This window comes from Eucyclogobius newberryi, unplaced genomic scaffold (assembly GCF_026437365.1).
Source record: "Eucyclogobius newberryi isolate DKJ021-1_F unplaced genomic scaffold, fEucNew1.0.hap1 SCAF_2, whole genome shotgun sequence".
NCBI lineage: Eukaryota > Metazoa > Chordata > Actinopteri > Gobiiformes > Gobiidae > Eucyclogobius > Eucyclogobius newberryi.
Window position 1 is genome coordinate 27,642,103 of NW_027315834.1, and position 22,259 is coordinate 27,664,361.

Sequence of the window (22,259 nt, forward strand, 5' to 3'; positions counted from 1 at the left end):
TCAATGAGCACAGCATCCGCAGTGAAGGACGGGGCCAATCGTCAACGAGCACAGCATCCGCAGTGAAGAACGGGGCCAATCGTCAATGAGCACAGCATCCGCAGTGAAGAACGGGGCCAATCGTCAACGAGCACAGCATCCGCAGTGAAGAACGGGGCCAATCGTCAACGAGCACAGCATCCGCATTGAAGAACGGGGCCAATCGTCAACGAGCACAGCATCCGCAGTGAAGGACGGGGCCAATCGTCAACGAGCACAGCATCCGCAATGAAGGACGGGGCCCAATCGTCAATGAGCACAGCATCCGCAGTGAAGAACGGGGCCAATCGTCAATGAGCACAGCATCCGCAATGAAGGACGGGGCCCAATCGTCAACGAGCACAGCATCCGCAATGAAGGACGGGGCCCAATCGTCAACGAGCACAGCATCCGCATTGAAGAACGGGGCCAATCGTCAACGAGCACAGCATCCGCATTGAAGAACGGGGCCAATCGTCAATGAGCACAGCATCCGCAATGAAGGACGGGGCCCAATCGTCAACGAGCACAGCATCCGCATTGAAGAACGGGGCCAATCGTCAACGAGCACAGCATCCGCAGTGAAGGACGGGGCCCAATCGTCAACGAGCACAGCATCCGCAATGAAGGACGGGGCCCAATCGTCAACGAGCACAGCATCCGCAATGAAGGACGGAGCCAATCGTCAACGAGCACAGCATCCGCAGTGAAGGACGGGGCCAATCGTCAACGAGCACAGCATCCGCAATGAAGGACGGAGCCAATCGTCAACGAGCACAGCATCCGCAATGAAGGACGGAGCCAATCGTCGATGAGGAAATAAATACAACAGGAATAGAGAAAAGAGATGGATGTAATCAGTGGTGGTCTTGTCAAATGTCACGTATAGTCAATGTGATGCAATTTTTTTTGACCATTGTTCCGCTCAAACTGTTACTCACCACAACTGTTACTATCACTATTAGTACTACTCTGTTTGTCATTACCTCTACTACAGGGGTGTCCAAACGTTTTTCACCGAGGGCCGCATTTTGAAACTTATACGGAGCAGAGGGCCACAGACAACCCAACAATGTCGAATTTGTAGAATGACAAAGTGAATCATTCAAAATTTTGCATTTGACCGTTTAGATGAGCCTCCACACCTTTAATAAGACTTGGAACATTAATATTAGGTTGGTACACATTTTTGTACTTTGGACCAACTTAGGAGGAAGCCAACAAAAATTGGTTTGAGGGCCGAATTCTGCCCCCGGGCCGTACTTTGGAGCCAGCTCTAATACTACTACTATTATTACTACACTACACTACTGCAAATACCCAGTGTGCAATAGTACAGAAGGCCAGTTACATTAAATATGAATCCGATTCTGATATAATCAATCAATAGTTTCTTGACAGATTCGTCTTGACTCGTCTTCCTCAGCAGTGCAGACGCTTTAGTCGTAGTCACAGAGAGCAATGAGTTGGATCGGGAGGCTACTGAGGTACGGCAGCTGTCATTTGGGCTGTGGGGGCACGCCAACTTCCCCACACCAGTCCCAACTGCAGGTGGTGCTGTCGTCCAACTGCCCCGGGTCAGAAGACGGCGTCAAAATCTGTTTAAATCAACTGACCAGACACGTCACTGCGACATCAGAGAAAGCAGCCCAAACTGCCAAGTCCGTTAATAAGAAACTATTGTATAATGACATTTACTTCTGTGGGTTATTCAATGAACTGTACATTTATATTTAAAATAGCAATAATAACAATGAACTTAACGATTGTTTCTACACGTGTGAGCCTTTTCTTACTAAATACATTTTACATGTACTTCTACTATTACTACAGTACATCTCTTTGAAACGTCCTTTTCTCTGCTACTTTGAACTCAACACTGACATCTACAGCCTGCACGGTGAACTACAGGCAGCATCAGCCACTCTTCCAATGCGTAAAACCTTTAGCCTCAAGGGAAAAGGCAGCTTCATCCGTCCTCCCACATCGATCTTGTGAAGAACTTTGGTAAAGAACTTCAGTTTTACTCCAAAAAAAATGATGCCTTCACGATGCAGAACACAGTCAATTTCCTTAAAATGTCACTGACCTCCCCCGTCCCTCCCTCCCCCGTCCCTCCCTCTCCCTTGGGTGGGTACCTTGAGCTCCAGATTTGGGTCGTTTCCCATGTAAACCAGCAGGCAGTGGAGGGCAGCCAGGCGCTCAGGGTCAGGCTCACTGCCGGGACACCTTGGGACGGGTGATGGGACAAAGAGGCAAATTTACATTTACACAACATAAGCATATATACGAAAGACAGCACTGCGTGTACACAGATGGTGTGGGAGAGAGGCAGTTGTCAAGAACTCCGCTAAATGTGCAAGAAAAGTCTGAGGAATACAAAGTTACGGACAGGTTAAGGTTAAGCTAAACTTTCTCTCGTAGGTGTATTTGTTTGTCTGCGCTTGGCTTATACTTTAAAGCTGCCCGAACAACCTGTCAAGACCACAAGATCAGGAAACCGTAATAGAACCACAATGGAGCATAATGGAAAAGTGCAAAAAGAGCAGCATTTCAGTTAAGCAAACAAATAACAAAAACAAGTATAGGATTGTAGTCGACAAGGGAGATTTTTGATCGACTAAAGACATTCGTTGTGCATCAATTAGTTGACTAAAAAGGGGTGTGGCACAATGGCTACTACATAACTTAACTTAACTTAACATAACTAGTAACTTAACATAAAACTAAAGAAACAGCATCTTCATGAGTAAAAAGGGAAACGTCACTCCCAAAACTCCAGCTGATCCATGCTTTTCCCGTTCTGCTGTAATGTAAATGCTCCATGTAAATATCCTTATGATTCTAATAAAATATTTCGCTGACTATCAAAAACGTTGGTCGACTCTATCGGCCAATTAATCGACTAAAAAACCACAAAAAAACACAAAAGATTACAATTGCCGAGCTCTTTTTCAGGAGTGTCTCACTGGATGATTAGAGGGATTTCTGTGAGCAGTTTGCACGTTAGTTTGGTTTATTTTATCAACCTAAAACATATGCAAATGATACGTTTTAGTTTGATAAAACTGCTCACAGAAACCCCCATTAGACTGAGGGAAAAAGGTCTCTGGTTGGTGAAGTTTTAAATAACGCCGTGACCGCCACCGCCTTCTTAACAACCTTATCAAACGGAGAGGTAATTAAGCACTTAAACAAAATGGTGTGCAGTGTTGGGGATTAGGGCGCTCATTGACTCCTCACTGTGTCAAACAGACAGCAGTAAGTGATCCACAACATTAACGCATCGTGTCTGGATCGTGACTTTTCCCGTCCGCAAAAAGCTCAGGAAATAATTAACATACGTTTCAATCTGTCGTTGAAGTTGTCGCTGTCGTCGAAAGATATCAACGCCAAGACAAGAACGTGTAAGAACGCTATAATTCAATGCAGAATGCAAAATACCTTATTTTTTTGGACTACAAATCGCATATTTTCATAGTTTTGGCCGGGGTGCGACTTATATTTATACTCATAATACTCCGGAGCGACTTATATGTGATATTATTTGTTATTTTCACACTTGCAACCGCATTTCATACTCCAGTGCAACTTATATATGTTTTTTCTTCACTATTATGCCTTTTTTGGCTGGTGCGACTTATACTCCGGTGCGATTTATAGTCCAGAAAATATGGTATTTGTATACGTATTATGATGACTCCTTTAACTTCTGGTTTGTCTTTTTAAATACAAAGTTACATGTCTGCGATGCCTTTTAAACACGAAATGGGAGCCCTTTCATTAGTGTCTAACAAATTGCGAATCAGAGTAATATTGTATCGACGAATCTTTTGTTGTTGCGCATTGCCCCAAAGACACAGATTAATCTGAGGTAGAACGGTTTGATCAATACTGTCCCAAGGCCCAAAACGATGTGCTCGCAAAGTTATTGCAGAATACGTTGCAGCAGATACTCGCACAGCCTGACTAGATTTAACAGTACAAAATGGCGTGTGGGCCTGCTGTTTTATTGTGTATTGTAATGAGAAACAATATGTCAAACTCGGTTATAAACTCATCTATCAAGACAACATCTGATTAGCTCTCACTGTCCTTTTCATCTCACTTTGTCTTTTACTTCCATTTTATTTCTTATTTATTTATTCAACCAACTAATAGAGGCCGTTAGGTGTGTATGCACCTTTTCCCCCTATTTACTCATATTTTTTCATTCATTCCCGTTTCTCTTGTATGTAGTATTTTTTGTAGTCTATTTTTAGCACAGTTTTTTTGTATATAATATTTTGGTCAATATATATGTTTGTATATTTTTTGTAGTCCGATTTTAGCACCGTTTTTACATATGTTGACACACGGTTTTTGTTTGCGCACCCTGGAGTTGTTACTGTGTTTCTTCTTCTGGTTTTTGTTTGTTTGTCAGAGTTAATTGTTTCTCTTCAAAAAAAGACAACAAAAGAGTAAAGCTTTAACAAAACCAAGAGGAAAAGCAGACGGTAAAAGCAAGAAGTTAAAATAAGGCTTTTGAGCTCTTACATTGTGTCTCCTGTGTCCTTCTAAATGAGTTAGAGGCCAAGATGAAGAAGAAATCTGTAATATTGCTCTTTGCTACATTTCCTTTTCAACCGCTCTAGCCATTCGTATAAACACATTCTCTCTCCCCTCTGCCGCATTGAGCAAGCCTTCGTTTGTACGATACAACGTCTAAATCTTTTCTTTTTTTTATCATTCTAATGACGCTATTCAGGCAGTATTATGTCAGTAAATGCAGTAAATGTGATAAAATGTGCCTGTAAATGTCACGTTTGAGGTTTAAGTGGTGCAAATGGACTGTAAAATCACTCCCAAAAGTGCAGAAATATCATTCTATGCTATACTTTTAGAAGATTACACTACAAGTCTCGGTTATTTTCATTTTTAATCATCAGCTCTTACTGCAGCCTTCTTCAAATATGAACTTGTAACAGACATATTGTAACAGACACTGTGCAATTCATGTGCAATTACTGTCGTGACATATATTCATGTGCAATTACTGTCGTGATCACATGCAATGGTATTTATTTATTTATTTGTTTATTTATTTATTTATTATTTTCCCCTCCATCCCTGGTCGTTGGGTAATGGGAGGTTTTGTCTATGGGAGTTTTTGTTTATAGGAGATCTTCTACTGAGAGTGTTTTTCAGACTTCCTATAAGTGTTCTGTTCTTCTGTATCTACCTCTGTATCTACCTGCGTTGCATCAATGAAATTTCCCCATGTAGGACAATAAAGGAATATCTTATCTTTATCTTACATATAATTTTGCACATCTCTAATACAACCATTGTGATTCATTTTATCTCATTTCTTATGATATATCTCTAGAACAAGGTGCAAAGAGAACTCACTTTGAAGCCTTGTCAGCTCTGAGTATCTGCAGCAGGCGAGCAGCGCTGAGCTCCGCAGAGTGAACCCTCCCACTGCTCAGCTCCAGCAGAGAAACGCTGGCCTTTTCCTCCGAGCGCAGCACCGCAATGTCGGCTGAGCGGCACTGCAGCCCCAAGTCCACGTCGTGACCTTAAAGTTAGCAAAGTATTGTCAGTAACTCTTACCTTCCCACCGACTCCTTTGCTTATAAAATATAGAGCTTATTCTTACCGGAGAGAAACAGAGAGTGGCAGAGCATTTCCTGCTGCCTGGTGTTTATCAGGTGTAAGAAATGGCCCTCCACAAACACCACGATGTAGTAACCTAGAAGAAAGGATTGCCATTATTGCAATGTTTTCAACTGCACGATTTGAGTTGATTCCATGCGGTAAATAGCAAATTAGTAAGTGTTTGTGTTCGACTACCTTTATTCCAACTATTCTAATTTATGTTCATTAAAAAATATATAACAGTAACAACAACAACAACAACAGACTCTGGGTCATACATGCAAATCCACCGCTCACTACAAAATGCAACTATGAAAAGGAGGGGCTTAAACAGGAAGTTGTTGGTCCAATTTGTATCACTAAGCTGGTTTAGAACTTTAGATATTATACAAATGTGTTATTTCCTTTTGATTCTGTCTGCTGCACATATTATTAACAACATTAGTAGAGGGGATTTGTTCAAGAAGGGATGAAATAATACTTTCATTGCATTAAAATGGATTTGTCCTGCTTTTTAAAACACTGCAAAAACAATAAGTCATTTGTAAGACTTTTTTTATTTATTTATTTTGTGTTTTTGCAAATGAACCCCTCATTTCCCTTCATTATCTCTATCAATAAATACTAGAAAAAATAATAAAATGTCTTATTTAAAACGTTTAATGGCTACTAAGTTCAGTTGTCTATATTTAAAAAACAAAAACAAATACAATGCATTTGGCAAATGTACGAAAAGAGTCATAATCAGGTAACAGTTCCAAATGCATCTGACGTAATACTTTTCCAAATCAAGATTGCACTTCCAAAAGCTCTAAAATGTCCAATAATAATAATTTTCAAAGTGATTTCATCTACTTTCACCGCCCCCCCACCAGAAAAGCTACATAGTGTACCTTTAAAACAGCAGGGAGCCTTTTCTTGTGTGTTAATATGTTGTACACACTTTATATGCAGTACTGTGTGTGTGTTTTTTTTTTACGCATTGAATTACAAAAACAAATGGCGTGTTCGGCGGTGAGACGTAGAGCCACACTTTGCGCTCTGTTGCATTCATAACTGTGTTGAAATGTGAGAGAGCGAGCGTGTTATTATGTTTTCTGTTTGTTCTGGACCTAAGGGGATGAAGAGAGGATGGAGCTGAGCGCTTCTCTCCGACAACTCCACACTGCCCGGGGACACTTGAAATGTCTTACTGCAGCCTGTGGACGAGCAGGAGAAAACAAACAACGCACAAGCTCAGTCAAAACACATTTTCACAGCGTAGGGATAACGACAGCAGATTATGTACTCATTTATAACCAGTAACTTCATATACAAGTCGCAATAATACCTATATCGATCAATACATGAGGGTTGGAACAACGTATTGTGGGGCTTAATATTTACTGTGGGTACTTTTTCTGTGCCCTACTGGGGGATTGTTTTGAAGCTAGTATTTTTTGACTATTGCAGGAAGTATGTGTGAATAAAGCCGGAACATTGCCAGTAACCGCTGCTCGTTTCTTTGGTCGCAGGCTTGGTTTCCCAGGTTACGCTGTGCAGTTAAGTTCCATTTGAATTGAATTTAAATTATGCAGCACATTGCTACAGTGAATACAGAGAGACGAATGGGTCAGAGCCGAGTGTTCTGGGACTGAAGCCTGTGAACGAGGGTCAGAGCTGAAGCCTGTGAACGAGGGTCAGAGCTGTGAACGAGGGTCAGAGCTGTGAACGAGGGTCAGAGCTGAAGCCTGTGAACGAGGGTCAGAGCTGTGAACGAGGGTCAGAGCTGTGAACGAGGGTCAGAGCTGAAGCCTGTGAACGAGGGTCAGAGCTGTGAACGAGGGTCAGAGCTGAAGCCTGTGAACGAGGGTCAGAGCTGTGAACGAGGGTCAGAGCTGAAGCCTGTGAACGAGGGTCAGAGCTGTGAACGAGGGTCAGAGCTGTGAACGAGGGTCAGAGCTGAAGCCTGTGAACGAGGGTCAGAGCTGAAGCCTGTGAACGAGGGTCAGAGCTGTGAACGAGGGTCAGAGCTGAAGCCTGTGAACGAGGGTCAGAGCTGAAGCCTGTGAACGAGGGTCAGAGCTGAGTGTTCTGACTTTGTGCACATATGTGTGAATGGGGCTGTAGATAGAACAAAAGTGTTTCATTCTGCTCTTTATGTCCCTCTTATGGCAGTCAACATAACACCACAGTGAACTTTACAAACAGAATTGTGTGTACCATTTGTACTTGAACACTCATGTAGTTACTTTTATATAAATACCAACACATTTCTATGGACTTTAAATATTGTTATTGTGACAGGCCAACGGAATACAATTGAATTTATAAAGATTATTTTGTTCAAGTGACATCCCGGCAGCATATGGGGTTGCTTAACTTACAATTTCTGGGTGTGATTTGATTTGAACCTATTCACTTATATAAATGCTTCTATATGAGCAATGACCGTAGTGAAAATAACAACAGACCAAACCCGAGAAGCTGAAAGTCTGACACAGTTTTACCTTTGTGGACGAGAGCCACAGTGTACACCACTTCTCCGTTGCTTCTGTTCACGGGGTGATTGTAGCAGATGCACATGCTCCCTACAAGAAGCAGAACAAGCAAAACGTGTCACTGATGCAAAACAACAAACAAAAGTAAATTAGCATACCATCTACAACTGATTACATGCAAGTATTACCCACACTACAACATTCTTTTTGAAGCTTTGAAATTTGTACGTGTTATTTTGGACTCAAAACACCACATTTACATAGATGCTTTCTCATTTAAAGGAATAATAGAGGATTTTTCGCCGATTTCAGAACTCAAGTGACTATATACTTATATACTATACAACTTATATGTGATATTATTTGTTATTATGCATTTCATACTCCGGTGCAACTTATATATGTTTTTTTCCTTCTCTATTATGCATTATTTGGCGACTTATACTCCGGTGCGTCTTATTTTTCGGAAAATACGGTATTAGCGCAACGGATCGCATCGCATCTCTCGTGTCTGCAGAGTTCCGTCTCTTCTGAGCTCGAACTCAGTCTTTCTCTGTCTCATTTTTGTACTGTACACTGAAGGAACTCGCTAAACACACAACGGTATATCAACCACGCATGCGCAGCCAGGGACATGTGCTGATATCCTGGGAACGAGGCTGCAGGTGTGCAGTAGGACGCAGGGAATAATTGACATGTGGGAGAACTACTCGGCTGTCCACGCCACGAGGAAATTCAGACTCAGATTGCTGGCAAAAAATCCTCTATTAGTGTTCAATTTGTTGCACCTCAAGCATTTCAATCTATGTGCGGGACAAATCTTGCAAGTAAATGAAGTATACATCCATTATGATAAAGAACATTCTGAAAAATATGGCTCCATATTAATCAAAATAGGAAAAGGATGAATCACCAAAACAATAAAACAAAACAAAACACATTAAACTTCATTTTACTTTCCCCAATGCTTTTGATAGAGATTGAATGTCCTTGATTAAGTTTGCACTATGTAACTCTTCTGGTTGGGGGTTTACCACCTGCTTGGAGACAAATAGGTCTCAAGGTACAGGTCGGATCTGTGGAGAGGTGACCCACGCTCATAGTACCTTATTTTCCGCACTATAAGGCGCACTTAAAAGCCTTTCATTTTCTCAAAACGACAGTGCGGCTTATATATGGATTAATTCTGGTCGTGCTTACTGACCTAGAAGCAATTTTGTGTGGTCCATGTTTTGTTTTGCTTAATGCGCCTTATAAAAAATAAGATCCAAAATAGATCATTAATTGACAGTGCGCCTTATAGTGCGGAAAATACTGTATTATAGTATAGAATTTTTTGCAATGGAATAAGTTTAAGCTCGATAAGTTCAATGCAATACAGTGAAACATCTGTATGGAGACAAGCAGATGGCGAGCCCCCAACAGAAAAGTGACATAGTGCACCTTTAAAAACACACCAACAACCTCATGAGACAGTCAGTTAAATCAAATCTGTTACGACTGAGACTTACGTTCTTGTTTTAAGGGAGAAAGAAATGACGCACAACACAAATACACACACATAAACGTTAGTCGTGTACAGCAGCTGCACTCTTTATAACCTCAGGACCCATTATTTATGCATTTTGTTTGTGTGAGAAAGTATGTTACCAATTCTGTCCGTGAACACTTCCATTTTAACAAGCTCCTGCTCTGGTTTGTCCGCGTGATAATGATCGAAACCCAGATTCACAAACCTGTTGACAAAAAACAACACACACAAAACAAAAAAGCAGGGAAAAATAAGGATGATGAATGCGTCTTGCAAAAATAAACCTAGCAGCACCGCAAAGGAAATGTATAGGGATTAACTTGTGTTTGCCTAAATAAAAGGTATTAATAATAAACAGAGAAAAGTAAGAAAGCTGAGATCACACTTTCTCTATTTGTGCTGTATGCATTGGCTTACTTTACGACGGGGAATGAATTAGCAGGCATCTCTAACGGGAGTTCCAGCTGTAGAAATGAGACATACAAATTAAACTGTGATCTATCGAGCTGCATTAAAATGACCAGAATATTAATCATAAAGCGAGTAGTTTTGACTTGTTTTAACGGATGGATTTTTTACAAGAGGTTTCTGATTGTTTCAAACGTACATACCAAGTTGCCAACGAACAAACGAACGATGAATGTCATGCAAAATTTTCTTGAAACCGGTCGGAAAAGCCATGAAAAAAGGTACCATATGTCGCACCTTTTTTCATAGTTTTTGGCCGGGGTGCGACTTATACTTATGTTTATACTTATATACTTATACTCCGGAGCGACTTATATGTGATATTATTTGTTACTTTCACACTTGCAACTGCATTTCATACTCCAGTGCGACTTATATATGTTTTTTTCTTCTCTATTATGCATTTTTTGGCTGGTGCGACTTATACTCCAGTGCGATTTATAGTCCGGAAAATACGGTAATTCAGGCAATCAAATCCAAAGTCATCAAACCAACACAATTCCAGATTGATAGTTGAAATTCCAGTCATTTTAATCCAGTGTATAAAAGCACAATGCAAGTTTTCATTTTCGGTTGGTGGACAAATAAAAAGGCCTGAGACGTACCGCATTTTCACAGTTGTGGTTTGAATAGAACTGCACGCATCGCAGCAGGTACTTGCCCTGTAACATACAGAAGATGTGAAGAAAACGCTGCCAACTTTGATACCACAAACAAACACTCAGTTACACCAATGACTACACGACTCTACCCCCATTAATATGACACTTCAGGTGGTCGTAATGTTCTGCCCGATCCTCGCACCGTGCTTCGTTGGCATTGTTGTGGAAAAATATAATCTGGCCCTTTGCTTTTTCATTTTCAATTCTATTTCAATTTGATTTAGTTCTAACACACAAAGTCACAATCTGACACAACCCCTCTTTGCCTGGAAATTGACATGTCTGCACTTCCTGGAGAGACCAGGAAGCTCCCCGTTTTGTTTCACACTAGGACAAAGCCAGCAAGACATGTGAATTGAATTAATGCGAATGTTATCCACTGTCTCCTTCCTGTAACCCCTGTTCCTTTTGTCCCTTTTGTCCCTGAGTCCGTGTATGTCGGGTCATGTGACTAATGTGTGTATAAATAAGGAGGACCTGGGACGAGGGGGGATCTGATCATGTAATGTACCAGAGAGAGAAAAACGCCTGATTAAATCACCTTAACATTGAGACAAAGCAACTCGCTTCCTTGCCTTATTCTTGCCATTACAGCATGCTCGTTACCTTGAGAGTCACGTAGTAGAGTCTTTGCGTGTGCCCGTCCCACTGGACCCAGCACAGGTCTTCCACGATCCTCTCTGCCGTTCTGGTCAGCCTCTCCGGGTACGCCATCACCTGGGTCGAGTGAAACGCATTCAAATTCAGCTTTGGCAGACGTTCCCCTGAATCTTTAATGCAAAGTCCTCAAAAGGATAAAAGCTGCTTTGTACTTTTAAAAGTTGAATGAGGTGGAATAGAAGCCCCGTCTGCCCTGATTGTCTGATGAATCACTTTGTAGTACCCATTGTTTTACGCAGCGTCTGGAGCAAGTTTAAAGAAAGTTATGTCTTTTACAGAAGTCTCAAGAGTCTCGTCACAAAGTACTTATTTAGAACTTTGCCCCGTGTGCAATTGAACTATGGGAATATTAAAGGAAGGGCATGTGTCTTGACAGTGTCTTGACCAGCACAATGATGATATACCATATTTTCCGGATTATAAATCGCACCTTTTTTCATAGTTTTGGCCGGGGTGCGACTTATACTCCAGAGTAACTTATATGTGATATTATTAGTTATTTTCACACAGGCAGCCACAAGAGGGCGCTCTAGGCTCTACGCGACGCAGAAGAAGAATCTGCACTTCCTCTACCTCTGGAGTTTGTGGAGTTGTTTAGAAGTGACACAGAGGAAGAAGAATTCAATGGATTTAGTGATTTGGGGTAATACTGATGCTTTGGTAAACTTGTTAGCATGTTCTTTATGCTATAGTTATCTGAGTAACTAACTAACCAGACACAAAAAAATGTGACTTATACTCCAGTGCGACTTATACATGTTTTTTTCTTCTCTATATTGCGACTTATACTCCAGAAAATACGGTAAGTGTAAAAATATGCCATGGCTCACGTTCAAAACCTCCAGAATCATGGTAATGCTTTAAACTACGGTTCCTAAGTGCAGTATTTGTAAGGTGTTAATGAGCACATGTTATTTGTTTATAAGTGCTTAAACAATTACTACTAGTATTTGTAGATTACTTATACTTTATAAGCCATTAACCAAAAACATGTGTGTGTTAATAAACCATGTTCAAATTGTTTGTAAGAGCGTCAGTGAGCTGCTCAAAGAAACAGTTTTCATACATTTTACAACAGATCATTTCTTGTAAATGTATAAACAACTACTACTGCTTAATGCATGATGAATAATTTACTAATGAACCTTACTTTAGGACCTTATTTTAGGCTACACTGGTGCATGATTGGTGCAGATGCAGAACTTTAGTAGTGACCATTCACATCAGAGAGAGGCATTTTAGGTGTAGGAGACAGTTTGCGGGCACTGTGTGAATGTGGGGGAGGGGCGGGGTCTCACGTGGTCATGGGTGTGTGTGAGTGGAGATGTTACATTTAATTCACCTGGTTCTGGGTGGCCATAATTTTTGTTGACCGCCTTCGGTTTGCCTTTTGATTTTCTTTTTAATCCACTCACTACAGCAATGCAATATTCTGGCCTCTGTGTTGACACCCGCTTATGTTCTGCTGTTACCTTCGCACCATTAAATCACCTCAAACGCAATACGGATCCTGCATCTTTGTTCATTACTCTTAAGCGCGTCACACAACGTTACAGGACCCGACCGGCTTCGCCCCTCGGCGGCTTTACAGGAGCAGGTAGCCGCTAAATTAGGTTGAATCCGATTGATTTCAGCATCCAAACTGGCAACCCTGCTCTCTTGATTGGAGAATAACACACCAAATGATGAACATCGATCCACAATGTTTTTTATAAATAAGAATAAATCAGCATTAGAATTGTAATTTGTAAAGATTGATTGATTGAAACTCAACTAGTCCCTTCAACTTCAGATATTCTCAATAATAAATAAGAATCTCCTCCATATTATGCTCAAATAACATGAACGGATGAAATTCATTTTGGTTGTGTGATTAATGATTACAAGTGGTAGTTTTGTATCTTTTGTTGATATAAAAATAAGAGAACAACAACAGAAAATGTATTATGATGAAAAAACAAAAAACATCATGCAATAGGGTATTAGTCATGGATCTATTATATTATCGGTATTAGTGGATTAGATTTGGATGAAAACCTAATTCAGCTAAAAATACTCGTTTGCATTTTTATTAGTAAAAAGAGATGATTTGCACAAAACTGAGTTGGATTGTGAACAGCCATTTAGATTACTGCTGTGAACTGGGATTAAGCTGTGAGGCATAGATTCCTGCGTGAGACGGCTTCAGGCCAAGGTAGACGGAATGACTTAGGAAAAAAAAAAACATACAACTTTATCATTTCTTCAATCCGTGTGTGGAGTATCCCAGACTCACCACTCTGTAGCCCTCCTGCCTGGTCAGCAAAATGTGGTACAGGTCCACGTCTAAAAAACAGAGGAGTCATTTATTACACGGGGGAAATCATGTAGGAACCGGGTACAGTGGTTGGACAATATTTCAAGAATAAAATCAGGTGACTGCACGTTTAACAGAACAGCGTGAAATCATAATAGATACTTTCAAATTCAAAAGGTTATAGATAAGGACACGATTGGATTTGGTCACAACGACGCCCCTTTTCAAGTCATACATCCCAAATAAAGCTGCTGCACCACTAAACTCCACAAGGGCAGGGACGGGGGCAGGGACGGTGGCAGAGACGGTGGCAGGGACGGGGGCAGGGAGGGGGCAGGGACGGTGGCAGGGACGGGGGCAGGGACGGTGGCAGGGACGGGGGCAGGGACGGTGGCAGGGACGGGGGCAGGGACGGTGGCAGGGATGGGGGCAGGGACGGTGGCAGGGACGGGGGCAGGGAAGGGGGCAGGGACGTGGCAGGGACGGTGGCAGGGACGGGGGCAGGGAAGGGGGCAGGGACGGTGGCAGGGAAGGGGGCAGGGACGGCGGCAGGGAATTTGTATCGACACTAACGACGTCGGTCGCAATGATCAAGCTTTGAGTTTCAGCGATGGCACCGAGCTGTACAAATGAACATGCGCAGAACCAAGACTTTAAAGCGCCCCCTATAGGTCGGACGACTCGTTAAAACAAAATGCAGTTAAAATAAATATATTTTGAATTTTGCTAAAAAATATAAAAATGTTATCACAGAATAGCACATTTTTTAGGTTTATATTTTCACTTCCTGTTTGTAATTGATGACATCACACTAGGAAATTACACTGGGCGAAAACTCATCTAATCACAATTTTTTTTTATTGGACAAAAACTACTACACCTTTATAAAATCATATGGATAATTAATGGGTGGGTGAAATGCCAAAAACTTCATAGTACAATTTTCTGGAGCCTTGGTCATAATTTCATGTTTTTTATCACGATTTATGTAGCAACAAAAAATGCACTCTGTAGAGTAAAGGTACTCCGGTGCAGTTACTCTTCCATTTGGTAGTATTCAGAACTACTTTCCTAAAATCAAGTCAAAACATTGTTGTATTTGATCCTGCAATTAAGCGGTTAAAACTGCATGGTATAGGTGAATTTTTTTTTTTTAAAACAAGTAGAAAACGATACGATTTACGGCTTATTTGTGAGTACAAATTAATCGCATGGTGCATGGTACTATGGTGCATTTTACACAATAATATAATGCAACTTGACATGGAAGAATACAGTACTCTGATGAGACCATGTAACGGAATACATCTGAATGCAGGTATTCAGTATTCTGTAACTAAATATATTTTCTTTATAAATATCTTTATATTCCCTTTCAGAGGAAACTAAAGCTTCTGAAAGTATATACTTCACTATGATTGGCTTCATTCGCCTGTCACTCAGAGCAGGGGGGAGGATGACCAATTAGGAGTGTGAAAAGCTTGAGCATAAAGTGACATTAAACAGAAGACGGTTCAAGCAAGATGACGATTTTTTTTGCCCTTAAAAAACAGCAACAAAACGCACATCTTCACAGTAAACATAAACCGCATTTGTTTCCATGCATAATTGATTGATCTCGACAAACAAACCTCCTCTTACAACAGGATACGACAGATACAAATTCTGGTCGGCCAATTAATCGACAAAATGACTAGTGAAAGTAGTAGTAGTAGTAGTAGTAGTAGTAGTAGTAGTAGCCCTATGTATACCTAGCCCACATTGCTAGTACACGGTATGTGTCGAGTTGCAGCTCATTCTTTCTTGCATTTCATACTCCAGTGCGACTTATATATGTTTTTTTCTTCTCTGCATCTCTTCTTCTGCATTTTTTGGCTGGTGCGACTTATACTCCGGAAAATACAGTACTTTGAAGCGAAATATTTTGCCAGTTCGAAAATGTTTACGTAATGTTTGGCAACGATTCGCACATAACTTTTAGCTGCTTTTGCCAATCGAAACAGAACAAATCCACATTAATTCTGACATTAAACAGAAGACGGTTCAAGCAAGATGACCATTTTTTTGCCCTTAAAAAACAGCAACAAAACGCACATCTTCACAGTAAACATAAACCACATTCATTTCCATGCATATTGATTGATCTCGACAAACAAACCTCCACTTACAACAGAAAAACAACAAATTCATTCCACTCCAGAGCCACAAAACGCCAAGAAAATCCCTCCAAACCCGGCTCTGAACCACACGCATTCACCGCCGCAGAGTTGGCTGCAGATCTGTCGACTAAACAGACCGTTCCAACCAGATCCCGACGCGGTTCTTTCCCCGTCGCTCAGCGCTCGTGAAAAGTTACAGACTCACATCCTTCTTCAGTCAGCAGCAGCAGGTGGCTCTCCAGCACTGATCTTCTGTCAGCTTCGTCTTGATGCAGGAACTACGCGCAGCCATAAGGGAACATGAGTTGGCAGTGTTACTGAAGCCGGCAGATGGAGGATGTGTAAAGCTAATTCTCTTTTTTTTTTAACGCAGCGGTTATATTCAGCTACGTGCATTTTGAGAGGATTCCTGCTTTAAAGCTCGTCTACGAAAACGCCGGAGCGAATGTATTGATGAGCGTCTGAATACAGCTCTTTTAAATAAGAAAATAAGATTAAATATATGGTATTTGTTGTGCCGTAGTCGACTGAAGTATCTAACACCAAACTGCACGCAAAAGAAAACAAGAGTTCATGCAAAAACAACTACCGTATTTTCCGGACTATGAGACGTACCGGAGTATAAGTCGCACCAGGTAAAAATGCATAATAGAGAAGAAAAAAACATATATAAGTTGCACTGGAGTATGAAATGCGGTTGCAAGTGTGAAAATAACAAATAATATCATATATAAGTCGCTCTGGAGTATAAGTATAAAGTATAAGTTTCACCCCGGCCAAACTATGAAAAAAGGTGCGACTTATAGTCTGGAAAATACGGTATTTCTACAGTAAAATGTCGTTGAGTAAAGAGTGGGTTTCAGCTCCAAGTCGAGGACCTTTTCACCCATTGAAAAGATAAAAAAATTGGGTTGTAAACTGTCAATCACTATGGCAACACTCGTACATTCTCATCATTCCGAAGCCCGTGGCTAAATTGGACGATTCCGCTCACGATTCACTCCATAGTCATAGCATTTAGTCGACTGATACAAATTCTGGTCGGCCGATTAATTGACTAAATGACTGTAGAAGTAGTAGTAGTAGTAGTAGTAGTAGTAGCCCTAATTAATAGTACATGGTATGTATTATACTTGTGTGGAGCGACTTATATGTGATATTATTTGTTATTTTCACAGTTGCAACCACATTTCATACTCCAGTGTGACTTATACATGTTTTTTTCTTCTCTATTATGCATTTTTTGCCTGGTGCGATATATCGAAATACGATACTTTGACGCTAAATATTTTGCCAATCGAAACAGAACAAATCCGGAGCAGAACACGGTAAGACGACTCAGGAGAAAAACAAACAAAATCAGTTTTGATGACGCTTTGAGGCAATGAACTCGTAAAATAAATTGTGTGACACCCGGGTCTGCGTCGTCAGCTGCCGGACGCAGTAAAAGCCGGCGGTCAAACAAACTCCACCTGAACTTTGACCCTGAAATCCACTGCCTTCAGGACCTTCGTGTCGTTGATGGGGTGGATTTCTATGAGCAGGGTGAGACATTTCGACGCTGCAAAAAGCGAACAAAGACACGGAAATGGTGCGATATAAATAATGCTGTGTCATTTTTAGACATACGGGAACACATAGTACCTGGTTTGAGCCCCCCGACTTCTCTCGTGGTTTGTGCCAGACTCACAGCTGCGTGGAAAAACATATCAATTATATATATGTATATATACAGACACCAAAACCTGTGCAGTAACGAGGTAACGCGGAAGCCACTGTATTGTAAAGCTCTAATTTGCCTAATGATGTGGTTTCTTGGTTAAAAACACTGCGTAATGTGCGATTTGTTCAAATTGTTTGCACGTGTTCCAGTTTTATCTCTCGCTCCCGGAAGAACGAACCAATCAATGAGCTCAATGCAGTCTGTTGTTCAAAAGGATGGTGTAAATCTGTAAATCTGTCCCGTTTTGAGATTAACGACGTGTCTTGTGCTCATAAAAAGGACAGAGAATAACCGCATTCTCTGCCAGTCTTCAAAGCGTATTCATTTTAAAACATTTTCTTTCAAGCCGATTCTTTTAAAAGGTGCTCTGTGTAACGTTTCTGCTGCTTTGCCAGGAATGCTCCGAGCGTGACAGTAAACTTTACCAGTGGCGTGCGGTCAGGGCAATCAAGGCACTCGGTGATTAACCAATAAAATCTAAAATTACCTTTTGTCACAACTATATATGTGTAAGAATTGTAGCTCGTTTTCCCCTTCACGTCTGCTGCTGAAGCTTGGCTGAACTGACGGTGTGCTTTAGTGGCCACTACAGGCCGCTAGGCAGTACTGCGTGTGAAGCATGGTTCCGTGTTAAGATAAGATATGCCTTTATTTGTCAGGAAGCTTTAAAAAAAAAAAACTCTTAATAGAAAAACTCTTATAAACAAAACTCCTATAGACAGAACCTCTCATATTCTTATTAAGGCTCGTTCACTTCTTTTAGAGCTCTGCACATGCTCTGAGGACAAACCCATGGATCTATGTTAAAACCACGCTGAATAAACCTGTGTGAGAATCCGAATCTTAGATGTTTGCAGGTTTTGCCCTCATTGAGCATGTGCAGAGGAGAAGCGAAGCAACAGCAGCGCCAAGTTTCAACAGACTTAAACATGACCTTTTAGAGACATATCTTTGTTTGTAGCTAAGGCTCTCCTCATGTTTCGAATGATTAGACATTAGAGAATGACAGACAGTATTTAAATAACATAGAGCACTAGTTTGTGTAATGAATTGGTCAATGAAGTCACTTTATTTAATCCAATCAGCATCAAGCTCAAGTATTGGCGGTTTAGCTCAGTAGCAAAGGCCAATAGATGTATTTATATTTGACCTTTATCCATTAAATATTGCACACCCAACGTCTGCTTGCCCATCCGTAAAAGTCACCGCACGCTATTGAACTCGACTATCTGGCATTTCATTCAATTTCTGTTTCTATTGCTCAAAAATACCTCGAGAACCCGCATCATCCTTCCTGTGATTTGATAGTGGATTTGCTCAGTAACGTTTGATTAGTTTAATGCCACACTACGGAACGCTCCAGACAATGCAATAACACAGACTATACAGAATCGAGGTTGCAAAACAAGCCATTCTAGATGCTAAACGGTCGCCAAAAGCACAAAACTCTCCATTTAACAGGTTTTATAGCTGTGTTTAGCAGCAAATAACAACAGCACCCTTCTTTTGTGCGTTGGTGACAGTGAAAACCTGGTTTGCCGTGTCTTTTAGCGGGCTCACCTAACAGCGTCTCCTCCTTATTGAGCGAACAGCTGCTCACGCGCACCTGCTTGTCGAAGGTGTACAGGAGCTGTGGAGGAAAAGGCACGGGGGATGAACGTCTCGCTAGAAACACTCCCACGTGAAACGTGGGAGTGCAAAACATTATTGTGATAAAGTATACCTTGTTTTGCTTCGTTTCTGGGTCGTATTTCCCAATCCTGGTGGTTCCCGTGGCTCCCTAAAGGCACGCACACAATGAACGGTATTCTTTTCACAGATCGGGAATCATTAAACTGATCACACAAGATGGAGGGAAAAGAAAAAGTGCACATAATTTTGACTGAGTGCTGGCTGCGGCGGAGTGTGAAAGTGGTGACCTCTGCATTACCGGGCTTGACCGTCTCAATTTTCAACTAAACAATTAAACGTGCTCGAAGGAAAAGTGCAGAGCTTGATTTTCTCATCCGATTGCTCAATTTGTTTTCAAGGTTTTGCCATGATTTTTCAAAATGTGTAAAGTTAAAATGTATTTCTAGGTGGATAATTTGACGTATTTGTTAATTTCAGAGTAAGAAAAGGTTTAGTGCCAGTGAATAAAGTAAAAAAAAACAACAACAAAACTGATAGCAAAATATAAAAAATAATAATAATGAGTCACGATTAAATAAGATTAAAATAAACTTAGGCTGCCCCAAATAAATTGTCTGTTTGCTATAACCCGAGTCAACATTTTTCAAGTGGGTCGGACGGTAGGCAAATTCTTATTTTTTTACTTTGAAGGCAAAAAAAAGATCCAAATTTTGCAATTTTTTGACTCGGAGTGACCACCAGGGGTCAGGCTTCAACAGTCACTGACGGAAAACGTCTCTATCAACCCGATCGGGAGACTAAATCTCACGATTTTAAGATATTTCAATCGACCTTTTGTACGCTGCTATCATTTATTTTGGTAGCGAAGGCGAGGGGGGGGAACATGCGGGGGACACGGGGGCCGCCATGTTTGTTCTGATGACGCTGCTGGGGGTGTTTCAATCCCAGAATGCATTTGCGTAAGTCAAATTTCACACCCTGACAGAGGGTGACATTACTATGGACATGTCAGTGGCGCCGACCAGGGCCAAGCAACGTAAAAGAAAATATGACGCTTCCTATATGTGGTCTGTTTTGAAACAGATGCATGTGGAGGATGATGAACATGCAGTGTGTAGTGAGTTATCAGTTCTTTGAGATGAAATGTTTACAAGCGTGATAAAAATATTCGACACGGTGAACTAGGAAAGAGTGAGTCAGCAAAATAATTGAAAAATAAAAGATTTTGATGTTTTGTCAACAAAATGCTGATATTTTTTTTTCAGTCGGCTAGTTTCATACCGGTCGGGTTACGGCGAACAGACATATTATTTTGCTCAGCCTTATAATAAATACTTTGACTGAACATATACACACAACTTACAGTTTAGTCGGATAATTGTATCGCTATCCAAACGTGGTTTGAATTAAGTCGGCTATTTCGCTTTTCTGTTTCGTATTAAAAATTGTACTATTACAGGACCAAACATGGCCTGGTTTGTAAAAATGTACGCGGTTCAGTTCAATCGGGGTGCGTTTCAAATTGTAGCAACGCCCGGGGAGTTCTACCACACTCGATTGGTTTAGGTCAAGCAGAAAATCAGGAGAAATATACTGTATGTGAGGTTATTTAAAACATGACTAATATGAAGTACCTTCCAGGAGTACAGAATGCCCCCGTCGCACTCAATGTTAAGAATACGTGTGTCCACCTCTCCCGAGTACTCTGTGGAAGGACAGTAACGTATGAGTAAACACGTACAACACATATACAGAGAGTACTAGTACTAGTATAGAAGCATGGCTGTCTTCAGAATCTTGATACATGAATCGATATTGATGTGAGATACTGTTGTTGTACTTTTAAATATTGTTAATTCATTATAAATTGTCAAGTTGTAAGCAACACTTAACTACACTGAATATTGATTTAAGAGTCAAGCTGCTCATCTGAAAAAGTGACTTATTCATAAATCAATATATTAAGGGCATTTTGTTATTCAGCTCAATAATCTAGAGTAACTCACACACAAATATCTTGCTTGAGAGGAAGCAAACGCATATTCAGCACAAGGAGATCACTCATGTAGTAAACTTTTAAGGCCCTTTACATAGTAGTATCACGTCACGATACAGTTTCCCAAATACCCGGCTCGCCCTGTGAGAAGTACAATTATGTGTTTCTGCAGAGAGTGGACAAGACTAGTACATTCACCCTTGTCCTACTTTGGTCCTACTTTAGAATGTATTTGGTCCAATTCTAGTCCTGGTTTTGGTCCTGATTAGTCCAGGTTTAATACTTTAAAAAGTGTAGTTCCAATTCTGATGTCTAAGTGCAAGTGTGAATGCGAACTAAGAGCAGCCAAAATTACACGTGAATATTTCTACTTTTGAAACCAAATATGTTGTAAAGACAAAAAGACAGAGTAGCCCAACATTATGAATAAGAACTTGAAATTGTTGTAACTTATGTACAAGTAATAAGCAGTCTTGTGTTGTCTCTAGTTACCAAAAACATTAAAAACAAATTAAAAAGTAGAATAGATAGTACACAATCCAAGCAATCTATCAGGCAACAGAAGATGGACATAACCTGTCCTGACTCTACTCTTGGAAGTATAATAAGGTCATAATAGAGCATAATAAGGTCATAATAGGTCATAATAAGGTCATAATAGGCCATAACAGGTCATAATAGGTCATAATAGGTCATAACAAGGTCATAATAGGTCATAATAGGCCATAATAGGTCATAATCGATCAAAATAAATCATAATAGGTTCTAATAAGGTCATAATAGGACATAATAGATCAGGGGTGGGTAATTATTTTCCACCGAGGGTCATATTCGAATCAAGGCAAGTAGTGGAGGGCCGGCCCGCGATCATTGGTGTGAAAAAAAAAAAATCCAACAAATTAGATATCAAATAAAATATCACTTTTCTGTCAAATATAGGCTATTGAATCTATTATTTAATTCATTTCTCGTCATATTTATTAAGGATACAAGT

The 22,259-nt window shown here is 40.6% G+C and overlaps 2 protein-coding genes across 2 annotated transcripts in view; one reads left to right on the forward strand and one right to left on the reverse strand.

The window, feature by feature from the left end:
* The window catches only part of LOC140368045 (tetraspanin-8-like), a 276,094-nt gene extending 266,615 nt beyond the window's left edge, over window positions 1-9,479 (forward strand). The window contains exon 10 of the mRNA XM_072454905.1: window positions 9,464-9,479. The gene's annotated coding sequence lies outside the window, so the exon portion shown is untranslated. The remainder of the gene's footprint in view (window positions 1-9,463) is intronic.
* Window positions 1-22,259, reverse strand: part of gsap (gamma-secretase activating protein) — a 75,191-nt gene that overhangs the window by 52,185 nt on the left and 747 nt on the right. Inside the window, exons 2-17 of the mRNA XM_072454899.1 lie at window positions 20,904-20,974; window positions 19,361-19,417; window positions 19,198-19,267; window positions 17,559-17,606; window positions 17,387-17,475; window positions 16,120-16,192; window positions 13,735-13,784; window positions 11,406-11,516; window positions 10,743-10,799; window positions 10,087-10,133; window positions 9,789-9,874; window positions 8,148-8,228; window positions 6,771-6,857; window positions 5,660-5,752; window positions 5,410-5,578; window positions 2,157-2,247 (exon numbers count right to left, since the gene is read on the reverse strand). Coding sequence (XP_072311000.1) covers window positions 2,157-2,247; window positions 5,410-5,578; window positions 5,660-5,752; window positions 6,771-6,857; window positions 8,148-8,228; window positions 9,789-9,874; window positions 10,087-10,133; window positions 10,743-10,799; window positions 11,406-11,516; window positions 13,735-13,784; window positions 16,120-16,192; window positions 17,387-17,475; window positions 17,559-17,606; window positions 19,198-19,267; window positions 19,361-19,417; window positions 20,904-20,974 — 1,280 coding nt within the window. The remainder of the gene's footprint in view (window positions 1-2,156; window positions 2,248-5,409; window positions 5,579-5,659; window positions 5,753-6,770; window positions 6,858-8,147; window positions 8,229-9,788; window positions 9,875-10,086; window positions 10,134-10,742; window positions 10,800-11,405; window positions 11,517-13,734; window positions 13,785-16,119; window positions 16,193-17,386; window positions 17,476-17,558; window positions 17,607-19,197; window positions 19,268-19,360; window positions 19,418-20,903; window positions 20,975-22,259) is intronic.